This window comes from Nymphalis io, chromosome 18 (assembly GCF_905147045.1).
Source record: "Nymphalis io chromosome 18, ilAglIoxx1.1, whole genome shotgun sequence".
Taxonomy (NCBI): domain Eukaryota; kingdom Metazoa; phylum Arthropoda; class Insecta; order Lepidoptera; family Nymphalidae; genus Nymphalis; species Nymphalis io.
Genome location: NC_065905.1, coordinates 6720322 through 6747879, shown reverse-complemented (window position 1 = coordinate 6747879; position 27558 = coordinate 6720322). Strand labels below are relative to the sequence as shown.

General features: G+C 36.0%; 3 protein-coding genes across 6 annotated transcripts in view; 1 reads left to right on the top strand and 2 right to left on the bottom strand.

The window, feature by feature from the left end:
• Positions 1-285: 285 nt before the first annotated feature.
• LOC126775634 (histone-lysine N-methyltransferase SETD1) lies at positions 286-18591 on the bottom strand. Of its 3 annotated transcripts, none has more exons than XM_050497694.1 (29): positions 18476-18591; positions 17893-18129; positions 17213-17462; positions 13639-13827; positions 12349-12500; positions 11659-11772; positions 11217-11301; positions 10437-10523; positions 9712-9830; positions 8479-8630; positions 8187-8326; positions 7846-7998; positions 7243-7363; positions 6607-6740; positions 6268-6474; positions 5535-5744; positions 5342-5457; positions 5119-5236; positions 4931-5012; positions 4720-4853; positions 4513-4631; positions 4113-4362; positions 3877-4021; positions 3639-3771; positions 3203-3488; positions 2884-3073; positions 2572-2678; positions 2263-2457; positions 286-1751 (listed from the first exon to the last, which is right to left on the bottom strand). In XM_050497694.1, the coding sequence occupies exons 2-29, from the start codon at positions 18126-18128 to the stop codon at positions 1578-1580; spliced, it is 4398 nt and encodes a 1465-aa protein (XP_050353651.1). In that variant the 5' UTR covers position 18129; positions 18476-18591; the 3' UTR covers positions 286-1577. The 3 variants fall into 3 exon arrangements, with proteins under 3 accessions (XP_050353651.1, XP_050353652.1, XP_050353653.1); XM_050497695.1 differs by having other exon boundaries at positions 18294-18482; XM_050497696.1 differs by lacking the exon at positions 10437-10523.
• A 1717-nt stretch (positions 18592-20308) lies between these two features.
• On the top strand, positions 20309-21322 carry LOC126775370 (cytochrome b-c1 complex subunit 6, mitochondrial-like). The gene is made up of 3 exons (XM_050497246.1): positions 20309-20419; positions 20533-20619; positions 20991-21322. Exons 2-3 carry the CDS (start codon positions 20539-20541, stop codon positions 21162-21164), a joined length of 255 nt encoding a protein of 84 aa, XP_050353203.1. The 5' UTR covers positions 20309-20419; positions 20533-20538; the 3' UTR covers positions 21165-21322.
• Positions 21323-21537: 215 nt separating this feature from the next.
• The window catches only part of LOC126775359 (rabankyrin-5), a 47367-nt gene continuing 41346 nt past the window's right edge, over positions 21538-27558 (bottom strand). Inside the window, exons 12-21 of one of the 2 annotated variants that reach the window (XM_050497231.1) lie at positions 27380-27542; positions 27217-27293; positions 26948-27116; positions 26556-26792; positions 26190-26407; positions 25078-25277; positions 24269-24381; positions 22908-23030; positions 22440-22564; positions 21538-22346 (exon numbers count right to left, since the gene is read on the bottom strand). In XM_050497231.1, the coding sequence (XP_050353188.1) occupies positions 22217-22346; positions 22440-22564; positions 22908-23030; positions 24269-24381; positions 25078-25277; positions 26190-26407; positions 26556-26792; positions 26948-27116; positions 27217-27293; positions 27380-27542 (1555 nt within the window). In that variant the 3' untranslated portion in view covers positions 21538-22216. Of the gene's footprint in view, positions 22347-22439; positions 22565-22907; positions 23031-24268; positions 24382-25077; positions 25278-26189; positions 26408-26555; positions 26793-26947; positions 27117-27216; positions 27294-27379; positions 27543-27558 lie in introns of those variants that run through there. The other variant, XM_050497232.1, reaches the window with a different exon arrangement.

Below are 27558 nucleotides of genomic sequence, written 5' to 3'. Positions count from 1 at the left end.
CTCACATAGACGAAGATGTCGGCACAGCAACAGATTTAGCACAATGTCCAATATATTTAAAAGGGTAATAAGCCCCAAGTAAACAATGGCAATCTTAAGAGTCTGAAGTACCTCAGAAAAATAGTTCGCCAGTATGTAACCTATGTGTTAATTGACACTGCTTTAAAAATGTAAGTAAAAAGGGAAGCTAATATTTACTATAATTTATATGACTAAGTTACTTTTTTATTTTTCAGTTAAACTATGTAATGGCCAGCATAAATCCCTTTCTAATAAAACATAAAATTAAAATTGTTGAATTCTTTTATTTACATTCTTATACATTTTATATTAAATAGTAAGAGTGTATTTAGAAGGACCAATTCAAGGGTTTTAATTTCTATTATATTCTGTTAAATTAGATTTATTATTTTCTTTGAGAAAATATAACAAAACTATTACAGACAGAAGATACGAAAACAACGTTACATTTTGTTACTTTAAATAACACAATAGAAAATGTACTTGAAACCTGTATTACATATAAGTCTGACAAGCAGCAGAGATCTCTTTATAAACAATCATAATGTACAACACAGAATTATACAGCGTGTAAGACCTGACATCCTATTCCTAATGAATTATATCTTAGAATCAGTCAAATCAGTATAATACAAGACACATTTAAAAAATTGATAACAATATGGTTGCACGCGAGTTTTCTTTCATTACATACATATTGGGGAAATAAACACACTAGACTCACACGCCACAAGCACACGATTACAATTATCTTTATACATTATATCATCATCATTATTTGAGGCAGTAGCAAAACAATTTCATTTCAAGCTCATAGCGGTAGGTGGAGCTTGCCAAAATGTACACTGTTGTCCTCTTATATTATGTATGTAAATAAGGGGATTAGTTTTTGTTTTGATTATAATGATCATACTAAACAATAAAATAATGATCACGTTCCCGATTCATTCGTATTGTATATCTTAATTATTATCTATACACAGATTAGAGGTCGCAGACCAGTTTCTCTATAAAGACATTTATACATTTTACGGTCAATGAGGGCGGGCAAGTATATCGGAATTATCGATATCCTTAAGCCATCGCTACAAACATTCATTGTAATTTCGAGACTACTATCGCTAACTACTATTCTCAACATCTTAAAAAACATGAATGGGAAAACTTTTTAAAATAATTGATAAGGATATTTCAATACATATTGATAATCTATCACAGCTTTTGTTGTGATTGGTAATGAAGCTGCTGAAAAGTTCATTGCAGCCCTATTCTGTTACAATTAATAATAACAGCATTAATTTTGCTAAAATCAAAAAAGTGAATCTACTGACAATACTTTAGGCTATAGCGAATAACAAACAATCAATCGTAGCTGCAAAAAATCAAAGTTTTGTGCTCAAGTTACTAAAACAAAATTGTATTTTATGTTATTATGCTGGCTTAGTGTGAGGATAATTTGTAAAACGATAGTTACCCTTTTAACAATAGGAAACACAATAAATATCGACAGTGGAAATATATAATTAGTATCAGAGTTCGAGAAGCATGTTCGCTGCTCAGTTGAGGTACCCGCGGCACTGCGGCGCGCCGCACAGGCACGGGATCTTTTCATCTTCGAGCGGGAACTTGTAGTCGTAAGTGATCTCCTCGTCCACGCCGATAGGCTGCTTGGAGTATATTACTATCTTCTTTTGGGACTCTATTGTTATAATTTTCGCGTAGCAGTTCGGCTGTTGAAAATATAAATATATATTTAAGAATATATTTGAAAAATCGCACTGTTGAAACGGAATAGGTTTAGTAATATAGTTTAATTGATTCGATGGTATTTTCCAATTAGACATAACCAAGCTTTAGATTGACAATTCCATGCGACTTGCTAACCGCTCTGTTACATTATGTGGTACCGACATTTCTAAATTAATACATTTATTTATTGTACAATCTGTTCCACTTGAAAAATATCAATTCCACTTGACTTCTTGTATCTATTTTAATTTTACTTCCAGATTTCCAATAACAACTTCTTCTTTATTCAAAACGTATTTTTTTGCGAATCCATAGTAAATACCATATATTATTATTATTAATCTCTACCAATAAATGTCATATCAGTTCAAAGTCAAAGTTGTTTATTTATTTTTATCCTATAGTTGGAATAAGCTATCAATGCATATATAATATATATCATATCTATCTATCTATCTATCTATATCAAGTTATTGTGATCAATGCACTCACATTGCAGCTGTGGTTGATGAAGCGCGCCAGATTGCCGCACTTGGTCGCGTCGATGATGGTGTCGAGGTCGATGCGGAACAGGTAGGAGCTGCCGATACCGGTGGCCTCGTAGTGCGCCTCACGTACGTCAGCCACGATAGGTCGCACCATCTGGCCCACGTACTCAATCACCATCTCGTCCGCGGCTATCGGCTCCTGCGATCACATAAATCTTGTTAACTGTACTTACTTTTAGTATTGACATATAAAATAACTTCCTTTAATGTTCTAAAAGTAATAGATATACGTTTTATGTAGTCAAAAACATACCTGGGCGAATAAGCCCCAATCGTGTATGCCAGATTTGGCAAACTTAAGCTGCTTCTTTCTAAATTTGAGTTGGTTGAATTTAAGGAGATCAGAGTCCGTGTCCGTTCCTGAAATAGAAATTTCAAATAAAAATAAAAATTTGTCGACTAAGTTTGTATAGTTATATGGAAAATTTGCAACCACTTATTCAAGGTATTCCGAGGACTTTAATAACATAAAATTTTATCTGAGATCTATTTACGTAATTGAATGGAAATTAATTATTTATTTGTTTATGTTTTACAGGATTATTAGAATTGGACATGTAGTTACCGAATGCGGTAAGCAGGCGGCGCTGGTTGGAGCGCGCCTCGCGGGACAGCAGCTGCATCTTGGACGCCTTCTTGTCGTCGGGCGGCGCGGGCATGGCGCCGGCTCGGCCGTGGTGGTACTTGTACTTGGCCTTCAGTCGCGCGTCCATCTTGTAATAGCCCTCCGTGCGCGCAGAACCGCTCGAGTGACTCTGTGGGTAGCGGATGAAAACAACGGATCAAATACTACCAAAAAATCAGATCATCGACAGTACATCGACTCTTTCATCATTCAACATTGAGATTGATTCTATGCTATGATCACAGTCGATATATAGTACCTGCAGGTCCTCGTACATGTTGGCGTGGCGCTTGGACTTCTTGCGCGGCGGCGAGTAGGTGAGGTCGGTGGGCGGATGGTCGACCCAGTGCGTGTCGTTGAGCCAGTAGCCCTGCGCGTCCTCGGCCAGCAGCGCGTCGTAGGCGCGGCGCAGGAACTCCACGTCCTCGCGGTCGATGCCTCGCGTCAGGAACTCGTACATCACCTGCATCTCCGCCATTATGTCGCGCGGCTTGAACGTCACGCTCGAGTACATCTTGTCATACTCCGGTCGCGGCTCGTACAACCTACAGTAAAGCAGATCGTATGATTATGCAGGTTGTGTTTATTCGCATTTACAACGTTTGCAAATCGAAATGAACTTTTAAAAAATAAGGAATTAAAATATTTATGAACATTAAATCTTCACTATTTGTATATATCTTCTCTCGACATACTTATTTTGTATTTCAGCCAATTTCTTAGTTTCATGTTTTCTTTTGTATGGTTTCTTAGTCTCTTTTTGTGATTTGACTTCATCACTCTCAATTTGCGGCGATTCGATCTCCGGCTCAGCCATCCAGGTGTACCCTATAAGTTAAGAATTAACTTGTGATTAGCCAATACAAAAGAAGAAATGTTAAAAAATTTAAGAAAATGTAGCCTCTCTGATCCTTAATATTTCGAAGCACGTACCGTGGTCGTGCTGTAGATGGTTGGGGCGCGGCTCCTGTCGCGGCGGGGGCCGGCAGTACGAGTGGTCGAGCGCCACCTGCGAGGCCTGCGACGCCTGAGACGCCTGTGACTGCGGTGATGAAGTCTCCGACAGTGCGCTGCTCGCCTGATATTCGATGGAAGATATGTATTATATTCGGATTCTTCATGATACAATACTGTTATGTAAGCTATGTGCTATATAATAATAAACATACTTCTTTAACGCCGTTAACACTGGCAGCAGACTCCGTGTAACTGTGACTATCACTAACAGACGGAATCCTCTGTCTCTCGACTTGTTTCTTCTTTGGTCGCCTTTCTTTTTTCCGTCTCGCTTCAAGAGGTTCTTCTTCTGATGAAATCTCTCCCTCTTCAACTTCTGCTTCCGGTTTATTCTTTTTAGGTGATTTGAGATGGTTTTTAACTGGACTACTTCTAGATTCTTCCTCTTTGGGTTCAGTTTTACTGAAAAAAATAATACCACATTAAAAATAATGTGGTTTTAATGTAGGTCTTATATTTTAAGATAATTAAAACTAGACTATAGAACACTGTTCGCTATCTCAGTGCATAATTTGTCCATTTGATAAATATATACTACTTGAATTCCCAAACCTTTCGTCGGGCGCTTTGTCAGGCGGCGGACCGGCGTCCACTTCCATTTTACGTCTCTGTTCCTCTAAGAACTCTCGCTCTATCTGCTCCATATACTCTGTGTTGCGTCTCCTCCTTTCCTGTAATAAAAAAAAGGGGGAATTTTTTTAAACTTGTATCAATAATGTGGCAATTTGAATCATTTTACATATTTCTTGTCATCCTTACCTGATACTCTCTCTCTTCTTCAGAGTCTGAATACACTCGATCCAATAATAAATCTCTAGGCTCCTCTTCTGGTGACAATATAGGGGAGCCGAGTCGATCGTCTGACGCTTCCACTGGTGGTATAGGGGTTTTTTCTGAATAAAACAAAAAAAATAAATAAATGTCATAGCTACGACATCCATAAAATAAAACAAGGTAAAAACATATTTACCTCTCCTTCTATGTTCTTCTTCACTATCCGATGATGACGAGTAGACCCTTCTCAGCCTCTCCTTGTTAGATATGACCTTGAACTGAAAAACTTTTTTATAAGACTATGATACGAACGAATGTACGATGTACGAGACCGTAAAGTATATAAGTACGATTTGCTAGGTCCGTCGAACTCGTGTATCGTACCTCAGCCTCGTCGATTTCGGAGTCGTCTGTATCGGAGTATATGCGTGGGGCGGCGCCTTTCTGCGTTGAGCGCTCCGAGCCCGACCACGACGAGCGAGACGACGATGATGACGACGACCTGTCGGCCGACCATCAAAATTGATTAAGCGATTGATTGATTTATGGGATCGAATCTCATTCCATTGCTATTTAGGTTTAAATTATAATTTATTTTTACTCCCACCTGGACGAACTGCTGGACTGCCGTCTTCTACCCGTCGATAAGTATGAGCCTGTCGTCCTATTCCTAGGACTCGTGGGCACCTCTTTTTCTTCATCCGAGTTTTGAACGATTTCCTCCTGAACATGCAACACGTATATTATAATCGTTTAAAATCAAGCTGGGATTTTTTGACTAAGTTAAAATTCTGAATTACCTGATCACTGAGCCGTTTAGATGAGTCATCGTCCATAACAACGGGGGAAGGTATTTTCCGTTTTTTCCTAAAACTAGGCATCTTCGGTATCGTTGCGCGGAGACCCAGGCCGATGCCCACACTGTACCCTCCGAGATCTAGCCCTAATTCTCGAGATTCCATTATAGACTTTATTGAATCCACTGTTTCTTCCTTCTTATTAGAAATATCCTATAAAAATAATATAAATTAGCCGACTTTATCTTAAACTGATGGAAATTTAAAATGTTCAAATTTTTTTTTTTTTATTTATAATGTTCTTCAAATCTGCAGGTCTACCGTACCGTACCGTAACAGCCTGTGAATGTCCCACTGCTGGGCTAAAGGCCTCCTCTCCTCTTTTTGAGGAGAAGGTTTGGAGCTTATTCCACCACGCTGCTCCAATGCGGGTTGGTAGAATTCACATGTGGCAGAATTTCAGTGAAATTAGACACATGCAGGTTTCCTCACGATGTTTTCCTTCACCGTAAAGCACGAGATGAATTATAATCACAAATTAAGCACATGAAAATTCAGTGGTGCTTGCCCGGGTTTGAACCCACGATCATCGGTTAAGATTCACGCGTTCTTACCACAGGGCCATCTCGGCAGGTCTGGCAATAATAATTTAATTAGTCTTAAACAACATCGAAAAGTTTTGGTGCTAGTGCTTTTCAGAGACATCATAGAAACCTGATGTAATCAAACGTCTTACCTGCAATGGCTGTCCTATCTCCTCCTTGAGCGGCTTAACGGTTTGTCTCGTTTTACGGCTCTGCTCGTCCCACCAGACTTCGAAGTTTTTGAAGGCAGTACTCTCTATCATTTTTTTGTTGAAATCTTTCTTCAGAATTAATTTTAATTCAGTCGTTACTCGCTCAATTACGCTGTTAATTGTGGGATAGTGCGGGTTGTCTAGTTCCTAAAAGAGAAAAGACATATAAAAGTCAATTTTTAAATAATGCCAATGAAATAAACAAACAAAATAAGTATTTGGTGTCTTTTCGTTTCGCTATCACCACCGGTGGTAGGCTAGTGTGTGAGGTGCGCGTACCTGGTGCGTGGGCGGGTGGTCGGGGCGGTGCGGATAGTGGTGCGTCAGCAGCGGAGGGGCGGCGAACGCGCCAGCACCGTACGCCAACGCCATGTCCGCCACGCCCGGGTAGGCGGGGGCGGCGCCCGGGTACGCTACAGCATTGGGATTACTGATTATGACGTGCTGCCCGGTATGTATCATGTCATGTATGTGAATAATCGCCTCGTAAGGCTAGTAGCTAGCTTATAGGGGTGAATATCCGAAGGTTCCTTCAAACGAGGCGTGAAGAGGCATCTTGCCGGCAAGGCGAAGGCGGCTAGTGCAGAACATTCTTCCCGTCTGTACCGGCCGTCGTCGCGTTTGGACTCTACTACCACTTACCATCAGGTGGAGTAGTCATTTGCCCTCTCGGCGAATATAAAAAAAAGGTCCTAGGTTCAATCCACAGAAAAATCCAATAAGAAGTTATTAGAAAGAAGTCTTCTGTAGCAGCCCGGATTGTGGAAATTAACAGCTTTCACTCCCGTGTCTTTTAAAACACGTCGTCTGTCTGAACTCTTTCCGGTCATGTCGGTGTTGCTCTCCCATCGGATAAGGAAAGTAAGCGAATAAAAAGTGCGTAATGTGAGATCAGGGTAAGCGCCCCCTACGTACCCGTGGTCGGCCACACCGGCTGGTAGTAGTGCGGGTGCGGCGCGGGAGGGTAGTAGTACGCCTCGGCCGGCACCTGCTCCTCGATTTTGGCCTCCGTGGACGATAGCGACGACAGAGACATCTGGAAGCAACGAGCCGAACTTTAGTTAAAGATCTCGTCTAGGTACTGTCTTGTCTAGGTACTGATAACATCATTCTCGTTTTCATATTTCATACTTTTCATTACAATCAATACAGTTGAAAATAAGTTTTAGTGATGGATAGCCAAATAAAAATCTTGGACAAGTTATTACCTAATAAAATATAGTTATTACATAATGATTATATGTCTTCTAATATATAAACATTTCTACACTAACATGTATTCTAACGAACTAACCATACCAGTTAGCGACGGTTTTATTAAGCAGTTTAAAATTTTATAAAACACAGAAAATTGTTATTAATGATTTTTTTTTTAAATCAAATTTAAGCATTACTTTAACATTAAGTGTACAGTTAGCAAAAAAGATAAATCTCACAATCTTTTGATGATGTTTACCTCATTACTGAACAAAAGGTTCAGGTTAATCTTGCTACAATGTAAATTAAATGTTAACTAACCTGGTCATCTTCCAAATTATCTTGGTCCTTATCTGGCGGCGCGGCCGGCGACCGGCGCGGCTCTTCTCCGGTCAGTAGTTCGTCTTCTGATGATGATATATCCGAGCCAATCTTATCAATTTGAGGTAACTTCTTGCGATCGTCTTTAGCTTTCTGTATTTTAATATACAAAAATATAATCAGTATGATTTTAGGTGGTAGATTTTACAATAAATAGGATCAAAGCATAATTTTCTATCGAAATATTAAAACCTATGTAGTAAATATTTTTAATACATTTAAAAAATCACGACATTCCGGGTGATTAAGAAATGAGTCCATAAAAGGTAAAAAATGAGTACCTTTTCTACTGTAATTTTGAGACATTCAAGATAGAACTCTCTGCTCAAATACGGAGATGGGGTGTTTGACAAGGGCTCAGGATCCACTTCTTTATTTTGATTAAAAGATATTATGCTCTCTCGATCTTCGCTGCCCGAACCTGAAAAGGGGGTAAAGAATTTGAAATTACTAAAAGTATTATACTATCATATTACTATCATATATAATATTAAGATTAAACATCAAAGCCTTGCAGTAAACAAAAAAAATCTCACTTAAAAAATATTATTGCAAAGTTGCGTATATTAAAACCTTCGTCATCTGTCGGCGGATTATGGGCGTCCAAGTCTGGTATCTTGGCAGGAAGGCGGTCGTCATCTTCCTCCTCGGAGGAAATGCCGAGGGAAAGGAAGGGCGGAGCGAGGCCGCCGCCTCCACTTGCTCCTTTTAAAAGCATTGCGATCCTGTAATATTATTTAAAAAGTTTTAATCTGCTTCGCGAAAACTTTTATAGCAGTCTGTCATTAATTTAATTAAACACTTTGATTTGGAGCATTATGTATGTAATAAGTATTGCAAGAAGAATTTAGGTCGATAATCTAAGTAGGCCAGTGGTGTTCTGCGCTCCACTTCTCAAAGCTTGGTCTCCATTTCAGGATTTTACTTTTCAGTCGGTTATCATTCCTTCGACCATCGTGACTGGTCTTTTGCATGAATGAATGAACGAACATCATTACATTTTGAATTCGGTCGCGTAGCGAATATACACCGAGCTCTTTCAATAGCCGAGAATATAATAGCCGAGATGGCCCAGTGGAATAGCCGAGATGGCCATCGTGAGGAAACCTGCATATGTCTAATTTCACTGAAATTCTGCCACATGTGTATTCCACCAACCCGCATTGGAGCAGCGTGATGGAATAAGCTCCAAACCTTCTCCTCAAAAAGAGAAGAGAAGGCCTTTAGCCCAGCAATGGGACATTCACAGGCTGTTACGGTACGGTAACTCTTTCAACGCTAAGTGGCCTTGAGAGTGTTTTTTTTTTTTTATAGAATAGGAAGGTGGACGAGCATATGGGCCACCTGATGGTAAGTGGTCACCAAACGCCCTTAGACATTGGCATTGTAAGAAATGTCAACCATCGCTTATAGCCAATGCGCCACCAACCTTGGGAACTAAGATTTTATGTCCCTTGTGCCTGTAATTACACTGGCTCACTCACCCTTCAAACCGGAACACAACAATATCAAGTATTGCTGTTTTGCGGTAGAATATCTGATGAGTGGGTGGTACCTACCCAGACGAGCTTGCACAAAGCCCTACCACCAGTAAGATTATTATTTGAGGTGAGTTATCTTTAGTAGTTGGCTATTGCGAGTCAGTGATCGTAGTATTAATGTTAATACAGAGATGCTGACATTAATATTCTGGTATAAGTATTCCAATCGTTACTACTTATAAATCTTCCAGGCAGAGCGGAAATGGTCCTATTCTACTGCCTACTACTTGTCTAATGTCTTGCCAGAGCTAAATGAGCTTCATACCTGGTGTCTAGGTCGACGTTTTTTGGTTCATCAACTGGCGGAGGGGGTTTAGGTTCAGGTTCTTTCGCAGCAGCCGCTTCCTGCGGTGGCACTGGCTCCTCGCTTTTACTTTTAACTTCCTGTGAAAATGAATTTTAAAAATCGTAATTCAATGAATATAATTGTTAGGAATCATGCTAGAAAAAAAAAACCACAATTTTTAAATTAATCAAATGCAATAAATCTATAAATAGATATTATGGTTTATACTTTTATGTACAGGAAATATAAATGATGGAATGAAATCGTTTAAACGATTACACAATGAAAAGAGAATGAAATACATTTTACAACTGTTTGAGACAGTACAATAGGTTACTATTGCTTAAGAATAGATATAAATAAGGATGCTTCATGCAAAACATTACGTGCGTGCATGCATTTCATACATATGTCATTTTTATTTTTTAAAGCAATGATTATGAATGACAGTACCATATACCATATACCAAAGTTTATACATTAACCTACATTATTGAACTCATGCAATAATATATTTTTTTACTTTTTAACTTATTGAACATACGTATTTGTAAAATAGTTTTATTATAATTGTATACAAGACATTTTATTTGTACTTTTCTCATAAACCAAATATAACATATAATCTACGAAACATGAACGCAAATGTCACTACTCCTATAGAAGTACAATATCCAATCGCCAATGCGCTCGCGTGGCCCAACCTTGTCGGCGACCTCGTGCGCGTGCGCGGGGCGTGCGGGGGCGCGCGGGGAGGGCTCCTCGCTCCACGCGCTCGCCGGTTGCTCCGGCTTGGCATTTTGTTAATACACACACGATTATTACTAAGTACACCACTACACCGCACTGCATTCTTGGTTGACAGAAGCAGTCAAGTGTCTGATTACATAGGATTCTATTTTTGTAATTTACCTACTTCGAAAGCTTTTAAATAATAATTTTAAGTGATAACATTATAAGACTTTTTTTATACATTTTGTTAATACAAAAATGATCGCGTAATTTTTACAAAAGCAGCAGTGTTAGTAATTCAATAAAAACATAAGCATAAACATAATTGGATTTCTCACGATTTAGTCAAGTGAGTTCAATCAACTTAACATTTAAACTGTAGAACTTTTCTTTAATGGTGATTTAATTAATAACACGATAACTCTAGTGGTTTTATCACAAAGTTTCTTATGCAAAAGTGATGACGATGGTCAAGATAATATGAATGTTCAGCAATTGATTCTCCAATATGATAAAAGATGTTAGGATTGATATGTCTGTTCTGCGACCAGACGTGCAAATAAAAGCTTGACTCGTGACGATGTATTTAATGAGATTGTATCGGCTCGGTAAATGGATTTTAACTTGTTTAAGAAGTTTGAATACACAAAGACATTAACAAGAAATTAGGGCCAAGACAGTCTGCTATTAATTGTTGTTTTTTTTTAAATAATGTTTTTCCTTTAGATTCCATTCGCAAAGAGAGTACTCACGTGGTGATGGTGCGAGGCGTGCGGCGCTCGCCAATCTCCCCACCACATCCCCGAGCCAGCTCCCCCACCGTATCCGTAGCCATAGCTGGAAACAATACGACGATAATCTGACATTTGTTTGTTTAAAATTATCCGAGCCTGGATTGAACGCTACAAGAGTTGAACATATTTACTGTCGCAATATTTATTATCACGAATATATTTACTGACACAAATGTCGCATTGACCTTGTAAGGAATAATTAATAATTCATTCAGTACCAATTACTATGAGCGGTGGTAATTATTATTACAGTAAAGTGGTCCATGTGACAGTCTAGCTGCCAATAATAATTTTTTAAAAAACACCTAGGGAAGTCGATGCTCTATAGGGAATCTTAAATATGGTTTGTAAAAGTACTAGTTAATTGTTAAAATGGTCCTGGCGGTAATGCTGTGCTCACCCGGGCTGGTAGTAAGGGTCGTAGGGCAGCGGAGCGGGCGCGTAGGGCATCTCGGCCACGTGGGCGCTGGCGTACGTCTCGGCCGGCTCCGCGCGCGCGTAGCGGTCCCTGTGTCTGATGAGCAGTGCCCCATAAAGTATCCATTCGAATATAGTTGCTTATGTATTTTATATACACATGTGAATTGAACGTAGTCTAAACTAAAAACTAGTCGGGTGAACAAACCAATTTTTTGTCTTCGATATTTTTTTCTTGTTTCTCTGCTGTGTTTAAAAAATTTTTTTTATAAAAATGTTACTCTATTATAAATTAAATATGTTTAATACCTGCGCTTGCATTTCCTTTTACAACGTCCGCTTGTAAAAAACATAAATAACAATATAATTCTCTGCTTTAAAGAAAAAAAATCAAAAATTCACTTAAGCTTTTCTAGAAATTATTATGAATTACATTAAATATATTTATACATCTTTTATTTCATTGAAGCATAAGACATTTATATTATCAATGACAAAAGAATACACAGTATATAAATCCTCTTTGATAAAGTATTAATAGAGCATTCAGAAATTCTTTATACTTCTTCATTTTACAACATTATATAACATTCATATTGATTCATTCATTGCTTTGTCTAAAGTAAGAACAAGGTACGTAAAACATCAAAATGTCACAAACACAAATGCCTACCTCTCTCTATCTCTTTCTCTATCCCTGTCCCTGTCCAATTCTCTGTCTCGCTCGCTCCGGTTGCGATGTCGATGCCTGTACTCTCGCTCTTCGTCTGACCAGCGCGTGTTGCTATCATTGTGCTCTACGTCCTTAAAGCGAGGATATGGTTCCTTGCAAAAGAAAATATCAATCAAACTAATTTGTTATAAATCATACTTGTTCATCGTAATGTCTGCATCAAAATCACAACCATTATAGAATAACATCAGAAAATTAAAAAAAAAAAAAACAAAAATTATATTACAAAATACACATATTTTTTTAATATTTCTGGTGATAGGGCTATACGCAAGCCCATCTGGTTAGGTACAACGCGATCATCACATATTCTACCACCAAACAACAGTACTTAGTATTGTTGTGTTCCGGTAAAGGGTGAGTGAGTCAGTGTAACTACAGGCACACGGGACATTACATTCAATACATCCACATAGCTCAATTAAGAAACCATAAATTTTAGTTCTGCAACTTATTAGAACAATGTCGAAAAAGCTTTAAAATTAAAGCTTTTTGCCAAATAACACCTATGGTATTGTTATAATTAATGTTCAAATCATATTACAAATGTTCTTGCTTGAATCTAAATTGTTCTATAGCCTATTCCAACCACAAGAGGAATAGTAACAGCCTGTGAATGTCCCACTGCTGGGCTAAGGCCTTCTCTCCCTTTTGAGGAGAAGGTTTGGAGCTTATTCCACCATGCTGCTTCAATGCGAGTTGGTAGAATACACATGTGGCAGAATTTCAATGAAATTAGACACATGCAGGTTTCCTCACTATGTTTTCCTTCACCATCAAGCACGAGATGAATTATAAACACAAATTAAGCACATGAAATTCAGTGTTCAAATTCAGTGGTGCTTCCCTGAGGCAATTTGAACCCACGATCATCGGTTAAGGATCACGCGTTCTAACCACTAGGCCATCTCGACTACAAGAGGAATAAAGACAAATAAACAACTATGTCATGGAAATGATTCAATATAATTAGTCGAGACATTGAATAATCTACATATATAATCCATGAGGATTGACGAAAAATTGCCGTCTTGAATATCAGCTAAGTTGTTAATTATATTAATAAACTAGAAGCGGATATAAGTTATTACATGGAATAGTCTTGTATTTTAAATAAAAATATATTAATAGAGAACCGTTTGTAGCGAGTAATATAGCAGTGCTGATAGCAAATATCATAGAATATTTAAATCTAAAGTTTACTCCAAGTGTATAATTAGTTCAAATTACCTTGTCTGTTAATTTTGTATCTTCTAATCTCTTGCTGAGTGCAGGATCAAGTTTTGTGGCCCGTACATCTTCTACTAGAGTTGGCACCTTTGTAGCTGAAGTTACCGGCTGTGGCTTTCTCTCCATGGTTTTATCTTCAAACATCTCTTGACATCTTTTACCAAAGGGATCATGGAATACATCGAGCACCTGTAACAAATAAATCTATCTTAATATTTTCTACTTTTAAACATTCTTTAATCACTTTTGAACATTTAATTAAATGATCTATTTGATTAATACTATTATCTTATTATATAATATACTTTGTTTGTAGTAAAATATAAAATGACTACTACATAATTAAATTAGGGTTAAAAATGTTTTATTTGTAAGTATGACTCGTAATGCCCTGTGGCTGATTTGTTTTTTTATTTAAAAATTGGAGAAATAATGGGCTCTTTCTAGTTACCTCGGAGCTTTCTCAAAGTAAAGGAAAGCTTCATTAGTAAGGTAAAATGATTAATGATAGTGCAACATTTTTTAAGCATAAATGGGATGTTTTTTGTACAGTAGTATATGTTTAAATGACCTTTGCTACCTTTACACTAGAAATAGTACAGACAATATGTTATAATAATGCTTGTTTTTTTTTGTGTAAAACATCTATTTGTGCACCTTCGGGATAAAACACTCATATACCATAAAGGCAAACAACATGGCACTCTTCATCATAAATTGTACATGTATTTTTTTTTTTTTTATAGAATAGGAAGGTGGACGAGCATATGGGCCACCTGATGGTAAGTGGTCACCAAACGCCCTTAGACATTGGCATTCTAAGAAATGTCAACCATCGCTTATAGACAATGCGCCACCAACCTTGGGAACTAAGATTTTATGTCCCTTGTGCCTGTAATTACACTGGCTCACTCACCCTTCAAACCGGAACACAACAATATCAAGTATTGCTGTTTTGCGGTAGAATATCTGATGAGTGGGTGGTACTTACCCAGACGAGCTTGCACAAAGCCCTACCACCAGTATGCAGGATGTCCTATGACTATATTTATTTTGAGTGACTTTATTTTTGATGTGCCTCTTATTGTTATTTCCAGACATTCTGCTAGCTCTGATTTCAATTATTGTTCTCGTTGATAGGGAGTAATGTCAAATTTGACAGAGACCGAGTCTGTTGAAATCATGAATTTGAATAGAAACTAACTAGTAATAGTTATGTAAATGTTTCTAGAAATTCAACTTTGTGATGACTTTTAATATTTTCTCTTTTATTTAAACTAACTTTTTTTAAAACCAAACAATGTGATGTTGTTGCTTTACTTCTCAAACTCTATCATTTCTTTGATTATAAGATGAACATTTATCAGGGATGGCTGGTTTTTTTTATTAATTGGTCACTTGCCCGTATAACTCAAATATGAATTTATTTGAAGCTGGTACTTGTTTATCTTTAAAGTCCTTCTTCGTCGAGTGCCACTCCGACTAGCGAAGGTTGGTAGTCAGCTTTAAATACTCCTTCTTGTTCTTCGCGAGGCGAAAGAGTTCGACAGCACTCGCGATTCCCGTCCATTCACGGATGTTGCACAGCCAAGACTTTTTTCTGCGCCCAACAGCTCTCCTTCCGGCAACTTTTCCCATCATAATCAGTTGCAAAAGTTCATATCTTTCATGCCTAAGCACGTGTCCGAGATATGCAACTTTTCTCTTCTTGACAGTCTCCAAAAGTTGCCGTTTTTGGTTGACGCGTCGCAGAACTTCCACGTTCGAGACCTTTTGAGTCCAACTAATGGCCAACATACGTCTATAAGCCCACACCTCGAAAGCTATACGTTTTTTGAGGTCTTCTTTAATTGTCCACGCCTCGCATCCGTAAAGAAGTATAGGCCAGATGTAACAATGTAGGAGTCGTATGCGCACAGGGATCTTAAGTCTGCGATTGCAGAGTACTTTTTTCAACGTGCAAAAGGCACTTCGAGCTATTTCGATGCGAGTCTTTACCTCCTGTTCACAGCTCCAGGTGTCATTAAGCCATGTCCCCAGATATTTGTACTTGCGCACCCTCTCAATTTTTTGGCCTGCTACAATGATAGCAATGTCATCGAAGCTATGTTTAGATAACACCATGATCTTCGTTTTTGATAGGTTCATCCTCAGACCAGCGTTTTCACTGCACTCATTAACACGGCTCATAATTAATTGCATCTCTTCAGGAGATGATGCTATTAGGACTGTATCGTCAGCGTATCTGATGTTGTTAATATACCGGCCATTTATTTTGACTCCACATTCTTGGCCTTCAATTGCTTCTGCTATTATTTGTTCCGAGTACAAATGAAATAGCGTGGGTGATAATATACAGCCCTGTCGAACTCCTCTCTTTATTTCTCTACCTCATCTATACCTCATCAGTCTCCTCATTGTCAACTCGTACAGTAGCCTTCTGGTTCCAATACAGATTCTGGATAATACGTACATCTTTGTCATCTAAGCCGATATCATGTAATATTGCAATTAGACGGTCATGCAGTACTCTGTCAGACTTTTTCGTAATCGATGAAACAAAGGAAAACGTCTTGTTGCATGTCTCTGCATTTTTGTACGAGAACCTGCATTGCGAAAAGAGCCTCTCTCGTGCCCACTCCTATTCGAAAACCAAACTGACTATCTGCAAGATGTTCGTCGCATTTAGCTCTTATTCGCTCGTGGATGATATTCAGAAATAGTTTAAAGTCCGAATACATATTAATTATAGGGTGTTTAAGGTGCACTTTTTAAATTAAGAGTTTACTTTGAGCATAAAAGATCTAATAATAATAACCTGGGACATTATTCACACACAGTCATCTGATCCCAAATTAAGCAGAGCTTGTACTATGGAAACCAGACAGCTGATATACTACATATACTACTTTTCTTTTGTAAATACATACTTTTATAGATAATTACACCCAGATTCAGGACAAACAGACATGTTCATGCACACAAATGTCTGTCCTGGGTGGGAATCCGACCCACAACCTTCGGCGAGAAAGGTAAGTATCTACCAACCATGTCAACCGGCTCGTCATTGTCTAAATTTAAAGCTCAAGTGACAACAATTGACAGTACATATTACTTGAGTGGATTATTTTTATAGTAACACCTTTACAGAGTAAAACAAAGTTTAAGCATAATAAAGCATATAATTGATTGTTAGTAAGAGTATACATTTATTTCAATTTGATTATTATTGTACATATATACAACTATTGCTAATAACTGTAATATTTTAAATAGCGTTGCCATTTAATTATCTAGTTTATGACCATTAAATAATATATTTTTTTGTAATTGTAATAATTTCTATAATTAATTATGAGCCATTTAAATATTTACACCAACAAAAATTTAGGTTTATTAATTCCTTCGCAAAAGCACTTAATCTATTAAAATAGCATTAGGTCTATATTATACATTTTATCTTGAAAATAAATCATAGTAGTCATACATGCTTTTTGTGCCGTCTTGGTATTCCTAATAACACTTATTTATTAAGAATTGACATGCATCATATAAAAAAAGAAAAATCACTTACCTGGCCCATTACAGATTTGCCATTATATTTTTCAACACATATTTTAGAATATTTAGTATCTTGAAACACAACTCTAGCAAATCCCAAGTGCCTATTTGTCATGGGATGGTAAAATATTGTCAATTCCTCCAATGGCCCCACTTTGTTCATCATGTCGGCAAGAAACGCTTTATCAATGTTATCATTCAGATTTCCGATTGTTATTTCCAGTTGAGGAGGTATACCTACATAATTTTTATCTATTCTGAATCTGAAAGGAATGATAAAATATTGATCAAGTTCTTTGCATATTAAATTTAAAATTCCCATCATCTGACATCTGTCAAATTACAATGTTAGTTGCACATTTAGTAATGTATAATAATAAAAGCAATGGTTATCAAAACAAAAAATAAATAAATGTATATAAATTTGGTTCTTTTTTCACCTAAAATTTAATTAACAAGCAGGCTATGTGCATTTAAAAAAATGTTGACTGTGTCATCTAACACATAGCTGTATAACTTTCATATATCTAAAATTATTGAATTAGAGTTTATTTACAAAAATATTTATAATATTTTTTGCAAAATTTTGTATTACATTTGTGTAATATACTTAATTTCTTCCTTTACAGGTATGTCAATAGAGCTGTACAATTATTTGTTACCAAATGTTTATATTATTTTTTGTAAGAATACCTAGGCACTGGCAAATCTGCAGGTTCTAACTTATTCCAAATTCTAGAGAGCTGAGATCTCGGATCTCTGCACTGCACAGTTGGATATGCATTGTCTCCAGGAACAATCCCATCATATCTGTACAATTTAGTAGCTCCTTTTACAAGAAATGGGTCTATCAACAATTTATAGTTTTTAGGTGCCTTGTGAAGCACTGCGTTATGACCTGGGGTTCTATGCTCCATGCCTCCATTCATTCTGAAAAACAAAAAAGCGAATAATGTTTTCTGAATATAACCTCAAATTCTTTTATACATTAAGAACAAATACAAAAACTAATATAAAAATATAAGACGAAATTAATATAAGACAAATTAATATCAAATTTAACACAAAACAGCTAAATTTTTGTAAAAACAAACCTGAAATATTATTAAAACAATATAGTAAAAATTATATTTCTCGTTTTTACACAAATCTAGTGAGATATTGTGAAAACATCATGTATATATTAAAATATAACGTTCAAATTACAATTAACATTTTTACAAAAATAAATTTTACTGAACTAAAACAACGATATTGTATTAAAAAATATTTTTACAGCAAGCACTCTCCATGGTGACGGCCACTCGTCTATGATGAAATGTATCACACAATAATTACAAAAATATTTATTGCTTATATATGGTGTGAAAACGTAATAATTTTCATTGAATAATATCGAAGACAAATATATAAATATTTTAAAACTATTTTATTTAAAAATAAACAACATATAGGACGCTGATTTGACTATATAGATAACATTCACCATAAAGAAAAAAATTTCATTTTATTTTATGCTTTTGCCTTGATAAATCAAGTACAGTTTAAGCCACGTACACACTAGGAACTATAAGAAAATCAAACTTAATAATTATATTATTATATAATTTCACCAAAAGATGCCCAAACATGTTATTAATATTGTTTGTTAAAATTTTAAGTAAGTTTAACATATTCTTGCATAGTATTTTATAAATATATAACAAATTTGGACAAAATAAGTTTAAGTTTGCCTTCTTTCAAATGAAAAGAAATATTATCATAATTGTAATTCTATTTCTTACTCTAATGAGAATTATTTTTAAGCCAATAAAAGCAGCTATTCTATAGACAACAATTTTTAATTTATGTGAATGTGAAATGTACAATGAAGTACGCAATACGATTTAAAACGTAGTGCACAAAGTAAATAATTACTATCTATATCGTTGCTATGTACGCTGTGGTACGATTGCGATAACATCCGATTCTATTGCAATTTGCAGTGTATGTATATATTGTATTACAAGGTGCAATTATAAACATATTATTATTATATGAATAAATATTAATTAATAGATGAAATACTAATTTAGACAATAGTTTAATTATTGCGAATATAAAAAAAATTAAATTTTACCTATTTTTTTTCATTAAGTCATACGATTATTATTAGAAGATCTCTTAAATTTTGTGCTCAATGTGAGTACAAGCGTAATTTAGTTACAAATAAATTATCCACCAAATCCAGTAGTTTATTTGGTCCGTCTGCCAGCAAGTTGTTTCACTAAATGATAAAAGCTTGAGGTAACCAACTCACGCTCCTAATTAGGTTTAACCCTAATACAAGTGGATGCATTTCAGTCTCCTACTGCTATCAATTTATTTTTGAAAATTGGCGAAATAATCATTTTCAAAAATCTCCTCAATGGTTTTCTGTTTAGGTGAAGTAGTAAAATATCTTTGACGGTGAAGGAAAACATCGTGAGGAAACCTGCATGTGCCTAATTTCACTGAAATTCTGCCACATGTGTATTTCACCTCAAAAAGGAGAGGAGGCCTTAGTCCAGCTGTGGGACATTCACAGGCTGTGACTGGTAGTGAAGTATCTTATACAGAAAATACTTGCATCATTTCCTCTTTGCGATGGAGGCGATGCGTATCGTTGCCCGATCAAGTCTGTCCCTAGATTTTTAGAAGAGAGCCTGAAGCCAGTGACTCTCTTTCAACTACAGCTAGCAGTCTTGCACGGTCGGTATCTGAAGTACACTGGGACAGGAGCAAATTGTTTGTAAGTTTAATATGGGGTGAATCCCAGTGCTACATCTGAGGCTATATCTGAAGGAAACACTTCATCAGGGCAAGAAACACTCTAAGCTGTCTTAGCCTCAGCAAGATCCTTCACTACAACATCAGATTAGATATTTCTAAGAAACTGGTCCACACTTCTGGTAACCCAAGAGCTGGCGCTTATTTAGTTTAATTTTAAGTTGTTCAGTCATCGTTAGTATAATTAGAATTGTAAAGAAAAATATTAAAACGACTCGACAAATTTTATATAAATATAATGTGTACCATATGTACGACATTATAGGGTAAATAATTTAATTTTTAAGAAAAATCAGTGGTAGCAGCACTGCTTAAATAAAAAATTCTAAATGGTAACACGAGTCACTGTCCGTCTAGCTGTAGCTGTCATCCGATAACATTTTAGATTTTGGGTGTTGCGTCATCGATCTAGGTAATTTTTAATAAAATGCAATACTAGATCATAAATTCAAACCTGAAAATGAATAAAACGAATCTCTGAATGTATTTAAATAATGTTTTAACCGTCTTATGCTGTCATTACAGATAAAAATGTCGAACAAAGTGTTTCCCGTTGTTAGGGCTGAAGAGGAGGAGGAAGAAGAACTCGTAGATCCACAGAAAGAATTGAGAGTATGTACTTGCTTTAAGCTTTATTAATAATGGTATACCATTTAACGATTAACTACAAACTACTCAAATGTGATATTAACTTTTTTATAGTTTTGATAACCTCATATTAATTTATGAATTGTTATCGTTTGTAGGGTTTAATAGAATAAAATCTAACTAGTTAAAGATACATGATGCTGATGATTTTTAATTGTCCTTCGGCCTATTAAAAATTGTTAACACATTTTGTTGAAGCTTAAATAAACTAGAATCTTATCATTGACTGCATATTTGGATGTAGAGCACAATAATTTAAAAACAAAATGTTTCTGTGCTCTGTAAAATACTAGAATATATTTTTATTAATGCTATTAATTTATTTCTGATTACAGGACCAATGTGGTCAGAAACCAGATGCTCAGAATATGTGGTCGAAATATCAAGAGTGTAATGACCGTGTCAACTCCAGGACTAACACTGCAGAAACCTGTGAAGAGGAACTCAGGGACTATCTACATGTTCTGGACCATTGTGTGAACAAAGATCTTTTCAAAAGATTAAAGTAGGATTCTATAGATTTATTTTAAAACCACTTTAATATCGCCATAGCCAAAAATCTTTAAGCTTGTTTCATCAATGAATGGGTGAAAATATTTTTTTTTAGGGTGGAATGTAGATTGTTAATAAATTATTTTACTGGAAATAAAGGATTGTCATTGTTAGACATACTGTTTTTGTAAATAAATAAGTTCAGTTTATAAATTTCTTTTAATTTATTTTATTAATAATAAATATATATGAATCAAATAATACAAAGAAAATCGTATTTTCTATCAGAAATTTCAAATAAAAATAAAAAAGATATAAAGTTGCGGTGCTTCATTGGAAAAGTTTTTTATAGCTACAAGTAGTAATATATTTGGAATGACTACAAACAAATGCACAATAGTTATAAATAACTTAAAAACAAAAAAACTAAGTTTAATCTTAAATTAACTGTAGGCTTATAAATTGACAATATGCTCATTATTTCTCATCACTAAAAATAAAATGTTATATATAAACAAGCCATGTAACTCAAGTAAAACATTAAAATAAAATTTTCAATTAAATTAACAATTATATAACTTTTAAAAATAAAAACTAAAACGAGTGACTTAAAGCTGTAAATAAATGTCAATAGAATTTGAAGCATTCAAAGCATAAAAATAAATATGTTTATGTTATAATTAAAGCAAAACTGATAATTCTATTTGTCCTTATTAAAAATATATATATTATACGTTTAAATAAATACTATGATTGTATTTTAGCAAAAATTTGGTTTGCATTGTGATAAAAATATAAATAGATAATTGATGAAATTGTCTTTAATTTTAATTATCGTGATTTGTAAAAATGAATATAAATACTTGGACATTAAGCATCTTTAGAAATGCAATTTTTAAAATACAAAACCTTGCTCCTATCCTCTATATATGATGAGGATATTTCCGTATTTAGTAATGTACATTCTATAAATAATTAATTTTTAAACAATGTAAAAAAGCCATATCTAATTTCATAGTATCAAATAACTTATCACACTTTATAGTATAATTAAATAACATATTTTTAACTAACTGGCGCCAACTTGCAAGACGTTAAAACATATTTCACAAACTCGCTGCGGTTTGTTCATTCCAAATTTAAGTATAGGAATATCTTGGCTTGAACACTTGTTACATAACATCCTTCCGCAATGACGGCTGAAATTTTTTTTTTTTTAAATTGAAATTATTATATTAATATTTCGTAATAGAGTCAATTATTATAGAGAATGGTAGGTTAATATATTTTACCAATGGTGTTTTCGCATAGTGAGTGTAAACTTCGTGCCGCATTCCTGGCACAGGTCGCTCTCGGCCCACGGAGCCTCCGCCGGCAGTGCGTCCAGCAGCCTGTGCAGTAGCTGCTTTGTAGCGACCTATGTTAGCAGATATTTAAATTATCTACAGCATATAGTTGGTAGCATTGTAATTAATTAAGATTGAAAATTGAACACTCAAAAGTGCTCGTGAGAGCCTACTTGAAAAAAGTATAATTTGACTTATCACTATTAAAATACTTTAAAACATTTTATAACAAATTATTTATGGTCAAGCATGTGTTATTAGTAATAGAACGATGGTTGAACTAAAATAAATACAAAAGAAGCATTTAAATGTGAAGCCCATCGATGAGTTTTTTTCTATAATGACAAACACCTATTACAGTAAATCTATTAATATATAGTGTATAAACAGATCGACGGAAGAGTATTCCCATACCTGGTAGTTAAATATGGAGATCCCGTCCTTGTTCTCGTGCGCGAGGCAGGCGCCGGCGCGCACGAGCACGCGGCACAGCGCGCCCTGCCCGTTCATGTAGGCCAGCAGCAGCGCCGTGTTCCCCTGCACACGCGACCGCCTCGCCATTCACATACTCATGCAGACAATTCCATGGGTTTCAATTTTAAGAGAGCAAAGTATATGGAGCAAATTTGCTATCAAATAACTATCCTTATTAACTTACTAACTATATAAATATGTTTTTAGTGAGGCTGAAATACGTAGTGTAAATATGAGATAATATCTGTTCTTCAAGATAATCTAGATAGACTAGTCCAATAGTGTAGAATTAATCGCATGGTGCTCAATCCAAACAAATGTAATTTTATAAAATTTATCAGAAAAAGGAATCCATTGTTAATTTCATATAATATTTCGGGCAAACATTTAAAAGAAACTAATTGTATTCGAGACCTGGGTGTAATATTTGACAATCAGCTAAGATTTGATAAGCACATCAATTCAATAGTAACAGGTTCTTTTAAACTATTTGGCTTTATCTTAAGACAGTCTAACGAATTCAAAAAGTCATCAACAATCCTACAATTGTACAATAGCTTGATACGAAGTAAACTTGAATATTGTTGTCAAGTATGGTCCCCCGCTTACAAGATCCATATTGAGAGAATAGAACATGTTCAAAAGAAACTCGTTAAACATTTGGTATTTGGTTTTAAAGCTTCAAATCAGCTAGAGTCCTACAAAAACAAACTAGATTTTTTTTAAATGAAGTCACTGGAGATTCGAAGATCTCTACTAGACATGAATTGCTTTATAAAGTATTTAATGAAAAAATCCATGACGATAGACTGTTGAGTAGATTTAATATTAATGTTCCTAGAAGACCACCTCGCAACCCATGTCCGTTCTTTAAAATTGACCGCACTCGAATGAAACTTGGACAGAATGCTCCAATATCGGGAATATCGCGAGAATATAATTATTGTGTAAGAAACACAGTTATATTATTGTGTAAAAAACACTGGACATTGGTTGTGACGGGCTCTCATCGTTCATGAAAAAATGTGATGTTTCTTTTAGTATAAACTGTTAATTTGTTTAAAAATTTAATTAGTTAATACCTTTTGTTTCTGTTTTTGTTTTTTTGTTCTTTATTTAAATATTTTTATTTTCTGTTTTTATTCTATTTTTGATTTGTATATTTTGTAATTGTGTTTGTGAATTGTGTGTTCTCCTGTAATTGGTTGTGCATAGTTAGTTTTAAGCTAATGTAAAAAGTGATTTGAATGTGTGTTATGTACAACTGTTGGAGATCCAAATAAATAAATAATAATATGTACCTGTAGGTCAGTCCTATTAATGGGATAGTCTGGCATAAATTCTAAGAAAATTTCACAGATTGTGGCGGCATTGTCCTTCTTGCACCAGCAGAGTTCGTGGAGAGGGTTACGACCTAAAAGTTATACTTCAATTTAAAATTACGTACGTTTCTTACAAAATAAGTAACTATTTTGTTAATATTAAACGCGCGATATGAAATTTTGGAAATTAATTAAACTTGTACGTTTAATATAATTTCCTAAGTTGCTTCAACTTCTTAATAATAGTCACGATAAAGGGGAATGCTCAATCTACGCCCACTGTGGACATAACTTTAGGACAACATAATTTTGCATAAAAAAATAATTGTACATATATTTAAACAAGTCCCACTATTCTTGAGAAAAAGTAATTTCAATATCCTCTCGTAATGACAATAAAACTAAGTTGAGTGTACTAGTCTATATTATTATCAGCACCAAAAATGTGTGTAACTTTAGCTCAATATGTTGAATGGTTTAAAATGCAATTGCAAGATGACCCTTTTGACATTTAATGAATGAATTAAATAGAAACCTCTGACATGTATTGCTTACGCTCAACTCAATGTTTGATAAACCGACTAATTGATTCTTCCACGACTTGATGAACAGTGTTAATCGTTACGATATACCCAAAAATGATAAATAAGAAAATTCGCTACATATATTTCTTGTTATTATTACACCTCAAGTATAAAACAACGAGAAAAGCTAGTCTCGTTCCGGCATATTGTCCCTACTCGGGGCCGTACGCAGCACCGGGCGCGGGAGTACTGAACGCGAGTCACCCTTGAGGTTGGTGGCGGCGGCGTCGATGTCGGTGTCGGCGAGCAGCGCGCGCGCGGCGGCGGCGTGCCCCTCGCGCGCGGCCACGTGCAGCGCGCCGTCGCCGCCCGCGTCCGCCGCGCCGCACTCCGCGCCGCCGCCCGCCAGCGCGCACACGATGCCCGCCTGCCCGTGCGCCGCCGCCACGTGCAGCGCCGTGCGCCTGCACACGAGCCGCTTGTACACCGCCCGTTACTCCGGGCGTCGAAGGAATTGAGATAAACGAGCCCTTGACATGCGACTATTTAAAATGGGATCTGCAGATAGTTTAGCTGTATTATCTACTACAAACAAACGAACAAACAAACCTTAAGTATTATATGTATATTTATTTGGAATACAACCCAATCGCATTTGAATAAATGATCCGAAATTTTTCATATATTTCTTTTTCAAAAGTAACTATAGTCTAATTGCAATAATTGATTGCACCTCAACCGAGGAAATTTAAAATAAAAGATGAGAACCTAATTCGAACTTTAATTTTTATAGAATAGGAAGGCGGACGAGCATATGGGCCACCTGGCCACGAGAATACGGTAAGTGGTCACCAACGCCCATAGACATTGGCCAAATGTTAACCATCGCTTACATCACCAATGCGCCACCAACCTTGGGAACTAAGATGTTATGTACCATGTGCCTGTAATTATATAATTAAGTAATTATATACACGAAGTCAACATAAAGTTTACAAGTATGTTTTCGATAGTTTTCATTTATGTCTCTTCGTCTAAATGTAATGTAAGAAAATGTTTGTGTGGGAAATATCGTACGATATCAATAGTTAGTAGGTCATATATTCACCAAGATTTATTTGTTACTTTAACGTTCGCTAGCTAAACTCTTATGTCATATCAATTAAAGGTAAAAATTGTTTATTTATCTTTTCTTATTTTTCGCTTGAAATAGACTATTTGTAGTACTAGACTTCACAAATATGGATAGACATTGTTTATTTCTCAATATTCTAAAGATTTTTATACATAATTTATCGAATATTATAGGAAATACAGTTAACTTTTTACTTACCTAGTATATCGAGAGATTCGTTGCTAACAGTATAATGGCTTACTTGTGTGCATCCCTGTCATTTGGTCGTGCGCCGGCCAACAACAGACTCCGCAATAATACTTCGTTCCCCACAGCCGCCGCTAGGTGCAACGGTGGTGCTAGTGTAGCGTCCTGAACTCGCGAGTTTACATCCACTTCAACGGACAGCAGGAACATGACACTCTCCATATCGCATGTCTGGATGGCGACGTGAAGGAAGTTACGGCCTTTCTTATCCACCTGTAAATAATTTCATATGTTATGCTGTTAATAAAAGCGTATCTATATCTAATTGCTGAAAATAATTAATTTGAAGTCGTCATAAGTATATGAAGATATTTTTTTCAAGTATCGAAAAGCAAATTGATTTCAGATAATTTTCAAGTACCTGTTCAGCAGCTGAAGGATTCTTTTCTAGGATCGCTTGAGCAGCTTTATTGTTCCTCGCAGTGAGAGCGGCTGCAAAAGGCGTCACTCCTTTATTGTCTCTGGCTGATAAATCGATGCCCGGTTGAGATAGCAGGAGAGAAATTATTGCTGCGTGTTGATTTTCTATAGCAATGTGAAGAGGGGTTTTTCCTTCCGCGTCTTTAGAATTTATGTTTGCTCCGTGTTCTAGAAGTGTCTAGAAGATAAATAAGCTCATTAAATATAATATAATGATAAATAAATAATAATAATTTAAAGCTTCTAAATTATAAAAAGATTTCCAAGAAAGAAAGAGCCCAAATTACTACAATGCAAGTAGCATTATGAGAAGTGGTCATGGAATTCACATACCTGAATAACTTCCGTAAGTCCCCATGTGCAGCAAAGGTGTAACGGAGCCTGCTTATCGGCTGAAACCTCAGCGCCCTCACCGTTGGGTCCAGTCTTCCTAGGACTTTCGACATCACAACCAGATCGAATGAGAAATGTGGCTAATGTCTCCTTATTCTCATCTATTGCCCTGTTGTAATAAATATATAATAATAACTTTATGATTCCGTAAGCTTGACGTACTAATTACATCACTGGTAAATTAAGCACTTGATAATAAAATTTCATACTTATGTAATAAAGTTTGTAAGCATCCATCGGGACCCGGTCCCCAGCAGTCAGCATCGGCTCCATTACGTACTAAAATCTAAAATTAAGTTTATTTTAAGTAAGATAAGTTTTGGTTTTATTTGAATTTATAGTGTAGTGTCCAGACAATAAGGTCCGACTCACGCTGGCCACCTCCTCCTGGCCGGAGTCGAGCGCGGCCCACAGCGGCGGCACGCCGTTGGCGTCGAGGCGGCTCATGTCCACGCCGCGCACGCACAGCGCCTCCACCACCAGCCCCAGGCGGCAGTGGATCGCCAGCTGGAGGGGCGTCTCGCCGGCGTCGGTCCTGTGCGTCATTAGTA

Excerpts from the sequence above, each read along its gene's own strand:
- LOC126775634 (XM_050497694.1), bottom strand. The coding sequence starts at position 18,128 with ATGAATGGAGGCATGGAGCATAGAACCCCAGGTCATAACGCAGTGCTT. Across the intron at positions 3,489-3,638 it reads TTGGCTGAAATACAAAATAA|GTTGTACGAGCCGCGACCGG; the intron begins GTATGTCGAGAG and ends GCTTTACTGTAG. Across the intron at positions 1,752-2,262 it reads TCATCAACCACAGCTGCAAT|CCGAACTGCTACGCGAAAAT; the intron begins GTGAGTGCATTG and ends TATTTTCAACAG.
- LOC126775370 (XM_050497246.1), top strand. The coding sequence starts at position 20,539 with ATGTCGAACAAAGTGTTTCCCGTTGTTAGGGCTGAAGAGGAGGAGGAA. Across the intron at positions 20,620-20,990 it reads ATCCACAGAAAGAATTGAGA|GACCAATGTGGTCAGAAACC; the intron begins GTATGTACTTGC and ends TTCTGATTACAG.